We start from the raw sequence: 6079 nt of genomic DNA on the forward strand, positions 1-6079 counted from the left end.
CTCCACCCTGAACCCCCTAAAGGCCGTTAGATGAACGACATGCTAGTCTCCACCCTGAACCCCCTAAAGGCCGTTAGAGGAACTAAATGCTAGTCTCCACGTGAACCCCCTAAAGGCCGTTAGAGGAACGACATGCTAGTCTCTACCTATATGTAGTACTATCATGGATGTTGTTATGAAAATGACTTCAATGATTTTGCAAAAATTGTAGTGAACAATATGAAAAACATCAGCCTCCATTTGAAGTTTCAGTTTGAATTTATTTTTGAAACAGATTGAAGTTATTGAAGAAGTAAAGCGTGAAGCATGTCTAGCAACGTGTCTCAAACAGCGTCCCCCTGTGGCGGGCCCTCATAAATATTGTCATCGTGAACACAACAAGAAAGCACATTCACAATAACTATATCTGTAATACAAGCCCCCCCCCCACCTGGGTCAGGTCCCAGCACAGCGCCTGGCAGACATCCGTAAGCATCCCACTGGCAGCACCCTTTTCCTTCATCTCAGGTGCAGACTTGTTCACCGGCATTGCTGACGTCCCCTCTTCAGTGCTTCAGTGGAGCCTCTGTGGTAAACTGTGTGCACGGCGTAGAATAACCAGCCTACACTACAAGCCTCCTCCTCTTCGCATCCCTTCGTAGCACGTCACCACGACACCAGACTCGGGCTAAGACGCTTCAAAATGCAGGAGGCGACTCGGTAGAGGCCTATGCTCAGGCGTACATTTCGGGGGGGAAAGCACTGCATGTGGGAAACGTGCAAATGAAACATCCCACACTTAATGATTTCAAATAGAATTTTACTCTGGAAAAACTCAGGAGCGATTTCAGATCTGTAGAATTGTGCTCCAGCTCTCCTGGAAAGGAAAGTTATTTATTGGTATCTAAATGTTTAACAGCGTGGCTAACGTCGATGCGGAGTCTGTACTAGGCGGGTTCTCCTACTTGTCAAGCCTCTCTGTTCCACACCTGATTTGAAACTCTAAAAAGATGCGTCTGCTATGATTTAACCTAAAGCTTATCTCAAGAAGTTCCAAGAGAGACTTAATGTTCAGATCCAGCGAGATCAAAACACGAGACCTAGATTTTCTAGAAACAATCAGGCCTTTGATTGTAAGATCACTGCTACACATCTCAAAGATCTAACACACTTAACATATTCATAAGCCTTCCTTGTTGTTGTTCGTGTGTGCGTGTGTGTGGGTGTGGGTGTATGTGTGTGTGCGCGTGTGTCTGTGTGTGTAACCCCATTCAAAATCGTGGGTGCACATTTTCTGTTTTGTGCACATAGCCTAGAGCTTGGCCGACCCCTGGCTGGCTGGCTGGCTGGCTGACTGGCTGGCTGACTGGTTCTATGGGGTGGTGGGGGAGGGCTCTGTAGCTAGTGATCCCCAGCTGTACACGGCCGTGGCAGTCTCCTCATTGCCGACTGAGCCGCCGTCCCGTCCCATCATGGGGGGCGGCATGCAGTTGTCGGGGTTCAGCAGGAAGCCCGCGAATGTGCTGCTGTTCTCGTTGTCGGCGATCATCCCGTTGCTGGCCATGTCCTTCACCAGCAGCCACACCTCGTCGGCCCGGCTCATGTGGAGCACCACCTGCTGGCTCGCCACGCCCGGGTTGTTGGTCACCCTCGTCCTGACGATCGGCCTGAAGTTGTGGTACAGGCCGACCATCAGCGGCTTGCCTCTGACGGCCAGGTTGTAGCTGAAGACGTAGGTGCCGTTGACGGGCGCACGGTAGATGCCCATGATGGGGTTGAAGTTGCCCTGGTTGTGGTGCACCCTGGGGAAGGAGACCGGCCGCAGGTGGGGCGGGTACGACGTGAGCAGAGCGGCGGAGAACGCCGACTGGATGGCCGGGGAGCAGGGTCCCGGGGCCCCGGTGTAACCCATGGGGCCCTCGCTGCCCTGTGGTCCGGTCTCGCCCTCGGGCCCGGGAGCGCCGTTGACGCCACCCTCTCCTTTCGTCCCATTGGGCCCCTGCGGCCCCGGGGGGCCCTGTTCTCCGTCAGAGCAGTCGCACAGGCCCTCCTCCCCCTTTATGCCCTTCATCCCGTCGGACCCATCGGCTCCATTCATACCCAGGTCTCCCTTCAGTCCTCCGGGGCCCATTGGCCCCCTGGGGCCCATCAGCCCTGGGAGGCCCCTGCCGCCAGCACTCCCAGGGAGTCCAGGGTGGCCAGGTGGGCCCTCAACGCTGTCACATGATGCAGGGCAGGTGCCGTCCTCTCCGGGAGGCCCCATTACACCCTGGGGCCCAACAAACCCGACGTCCCCTTTGTCTCCTAGGAACACAGACACACACACACACACACACACACACACACACACAACACACAACACACAACACACACACACACACACCGACTAGAACGCGTGCCTGCAACTACCATGTGACCACCATGTTTGAACCATGTGACCACCATGTCACTGTCATGTGACCACCATGTGACTGGTTTGATCTCAGGCTACGTTCAGGTTGAAGACGTGTCTCTGTATTTAGGGTTTCAGTCAGGCCTTTGGGCTGCAATCAGAAGGATAAGTCACGCGACGTGGCCTGTATGGCCTGTTACGGTACACACTCATGACGGGATGCGCACAAACCTTTGAAACCTCTGCCCCCCTTTGATCCGTACATTCCCGCTGGTCCCACATCGCCTTTCTCTCCATCATCTCCCTTCTGACCTGAACACACACACACACACACACACACACACACACACACACACACACACACACACACACACGGACACACACACACACGGACACACACACACACACACACACACACACACACACACACACACACACACACACACACAGACACACACACACACACACACACACACACACACATACACACACGGACACAAACACACACGGACACACACACACACAGACACACACACACACACACACACACGGACACAAACACACACGGACACAAACACACACGGACACAAACACACACACACACGGACACACACACACACAGACACACACACACACACACACACACACACACACACACACACACACGGACACAAACACACACGGACACACACACACACGGACACACACACACACGGACGGACACACACACACACACACATACACAAGCACACACAGACACACACACAAGCACACACACACACACACACACACACATGCACACACACACACACACACACACACACACACACACACACACACGGACACAAACACACACGGACACACACACACGGACACACACACACACACGGACACACACACACACGGACACACACACACACATACACAAGCACACACAGACACACACACAAGCACACGCACACACACACACACATGCACACACATACATACACACACATACACACGCACAAAAGTTCCCGGTACGTACGGCAGAATCAGTACACTCAGTACAGTACATGGCGGTATTAGGAATTTCCCTGTTTGTAAAATACACCTTAAAACAAGACATTTTAAATGAGATCAAACTGGATCCGACCGGCCAACAGATCCTCCTACCTACCCTTCAGGCCTGGCTGGCCCGTGTACCCCGGACGACCTCTGAACCCCGTCAAGCCTCTCCTCCCCGGGCTCCCGGGACTCCCTAGTGGGGGTTCATCAGAAGACAACAACCTTATCATACGACCGCACAGGGACTGGAACCCCTCACCGGGCTGTGTTGGTGCCTTGCTCTGCCCTCTGGTCTACGAAGGGACTGGAACCCTTAACTCTGTTGTGTTGGTGCCTTGCTCTGCCCTCTGGTCTACGAAGGGACTGGAACCCATAACTCTGTTGTGTGGGTGCCTTGCTCTGCCCTCTGGTCTACAACGGGACTGGAACCTAGGGCTGCACAATATATCGAATTTTTATCGCGATGACGATATTGGCGTCCCACTATGACACGTAGTGTTCTCACGCTATTTTCGTGAGAGGGGGGGGGGGGGGGGGGGGGGGGGGGGGCGTGGCCTGGCGGCAATTTGCCGCTGAGCACAGTGTGTGGCTCCTACCACTAGGGGGTGGTGGAAATTCGAAAGATTTTTTTTTCAATGAATAATCGTGGTAAATAATTGTGATATCAATATTGATCAAAATAATCGTGATAATCATTTCGGCAATAATCGTGCAGCCCCTCACCGTGCTGTGTTGGTGCCTTGCTCTGCCTGCCAAACTGCCCTTCCCCCCTCTCAAAGTCTGTGTTTTGTTATGTGACTGGACCAACGGGTCAGGGGAGCAGAACCTGGGACACCGAGGGATGTGGGGAGGTTCTACTGAAGGGGTCCTACGTGCCTGGGAGACCTCTGAAGCCCTGGTCCCCTTTGGGCCCCTGGCCTCCTTTGCAGAAGCGGCAGTAGCACATCCAGGGGACCTCGGCCCCCGGCAGGGTGGAGTCGCAGATGTCCCCGGCGGGCCCATACTCCATGCCCTCCACCCCCCCCGACCGGAGCCGGTTGTTGCCCGTGTTGTTGCCCATGGCCAACTCGTAGTCGTCTTGGAAGTAGGGGAGGTCGTCCGAGGATGTGGTCGTGGGATCACTGCCGTAGGTGGAGAAGGTGTTGGGGTCACTGCCGTAGGTATGCTGCTGCGCGTGGACGGGTTCGGGCGGTGTGACCGGGGTGGTGGCGTTCTGTATGTCGGTTTCGTTCTGTGCAATGGTAGTGGTCTTTACAGTGGTGGCGGTGTGCACATGGTTGGCTGTGCAGACGCAGGAGAGCAGGAGACCCAGCAGCAGCCTGCAGAACGTCTGGAGGAGGACAGAAGCGTCAGCACCCAAACCCAACGACTCACCTCAGATTCACGGGGACCCCATCGCGCCACTGGGGTTCCCCGGTCAGGTCCTGCTCGTCGGTTAGATGACATTATCACAAGACTGGTCTCGTGTTGACACATGAACGACGGGGCAGTTTGCGATGTCCCTATTGGATTTCTGAACAGGGTGTGCAGGGATTACCGGAAACTCTGGTAGTGAGCTATCAATATTGAAGAACGGTGACTGCCAATGCCGACAACGTGAATAAGGAAATATCACTTACAATCAACTTGTGCGTCAACAGTACAAAGAGCCATTCAACGGATTTGAAATATGTTTGTAGTTTTTTTCTAATCTCTTATTCCTTCATATAGGCTTGCTAAAGTAGATGCAATTTATATCGGAATAAAATATGGCAAATGTTTTGGGAAAAGTCCCCCCCCCCCCCCCAAAAAAAAAGAAAAAGCTATCCATCCCATTGGAGTGCGGCTCTGAAACAATTGGAGGCGTCCATCCTACTCACCATGTCGCTCGTTTTGTCTGAGTCCCGTTGCCTGAGGAGTTTCTGGGAAAATGATGAGCAGCATTTGGTTCGCCCATCAATTTATAAGCCTCAGTGTCCCCAGCCGGAGTCCACCTCTCACGCACGCGGACTCCAGGAACGCCAAAACTCTGGAGGATGGGAGGGGAGCGCCGGGATGACCTCGTTGAGGATAAACGGCATCGATCAGATAAAAAAAAGAAAAGAAAAGAACAGAAGGCTGTCTTTCTCCGGCTGTGTCTGTCCTCCACCCGTCTCTCTTTCATACCCCCTTCATTCTCTGAGAAAACAAGGCTGTCCTGCCACTGGGTGTTAAAACCACAACAAACCTCAGGTCTCAATAACAGCCACCCCTCCAGAGCCTCCGCTACCCCTGAGCCAGCTGGCGGGGACCCAAGGTGGTCCCAGCTCCGATGCAGCGGGCTCCAGGCTGAGAAGGGGGAAGTTGGGGTTTTGGTTTGTGATGCTTGGTTTGGTTTTGGGGATGGGAGGCAAAGCAGAGCTATTGAAAGGAAGAGAGAGTTGATTGAACCCTTTCTATATCTCTGCTTGACTCCCTCGGTGTACCTAACCGAGCGACACAAGCAGGGATACGGAAGGGAAGAGAGAAAGGGGTTCATTTCATCTGTAGGACCAATTGGAAGCCGTTGTTTGATAGAGAATTCTCCCTCTCCATTTAATGCGCATGATTATTAACAGCAGCCGGTGCAATGAGACGTAAACATGTTCTTAAATGCCCCCGTCACACACCTCTGTCTGCGCTCACATTCCTCCCTCACTTTCT

The 6079-nt window shown here is 53.5% G+C and overlaps 1 protein-coding gene across 1 annotated transcript; it reads right to left on the minus strand.

The window, feature by feature from the left end:
* Nucleotides 1–175: 175 nt before the first annotated feature.
* LOC130387764 (collagen alpha-1(X) chain-like) lies at nt 176–5584 on the minus strand. The gene is made up of 5 exons (XM_056597017.1): nt 5278–5584; nt 4295–4748; nt 3531–3611; nt 2603–2683; nt 176–2283 (listed from the first exon to the last, which is right to left on the minus strand). The coding sequence occupies exons 1-5, from the start codon at nt 5278–5280 to the stop codon at nt 1352–1354; spliced, it is 1551 nt and encodes a 516-aa protein (XP_056452992.1). The 5' UTR covers nt 5281–5584; the 3' UTR covers nt 176–1351.
* Nucleotides 5585–6079: the final 495 nt, after the last annotated feature.

Source organism: Gadus chalcogrammus, chromosome 8 (assembly GCF_026213295.1).
Source record: "Gadus chalcogrammus isolate NIFS_2021 chromosome 8, NIFS_Gcha_1.0, whole genome shotgun sequence".
NCBI lineage: Eukaryota > Metazoa > Chordata > Actinopteri > Gadiformes > Gadidae > Gadus > Gadus chalcogrammus.

Coding starts and splice junctions, on each gene's coding strand:
- LOC130387764 (XM_056597017.1), bottom strand. Junction 3,612..4,294: donor GGGCTTCAGAGGTCTCCCAG/GCACGTAGGACC, acceptor AACCCCCACTAG/GGAGTCCCGGGAGCCCGGGG. Junction 2,684..3,530: donor GGGCCAGCCAGGCCTGAAGG/GTAGGTAGGAGG, acceptor GTGTGTGTTCAG/GTCAGAAGGGAGATGATGGA.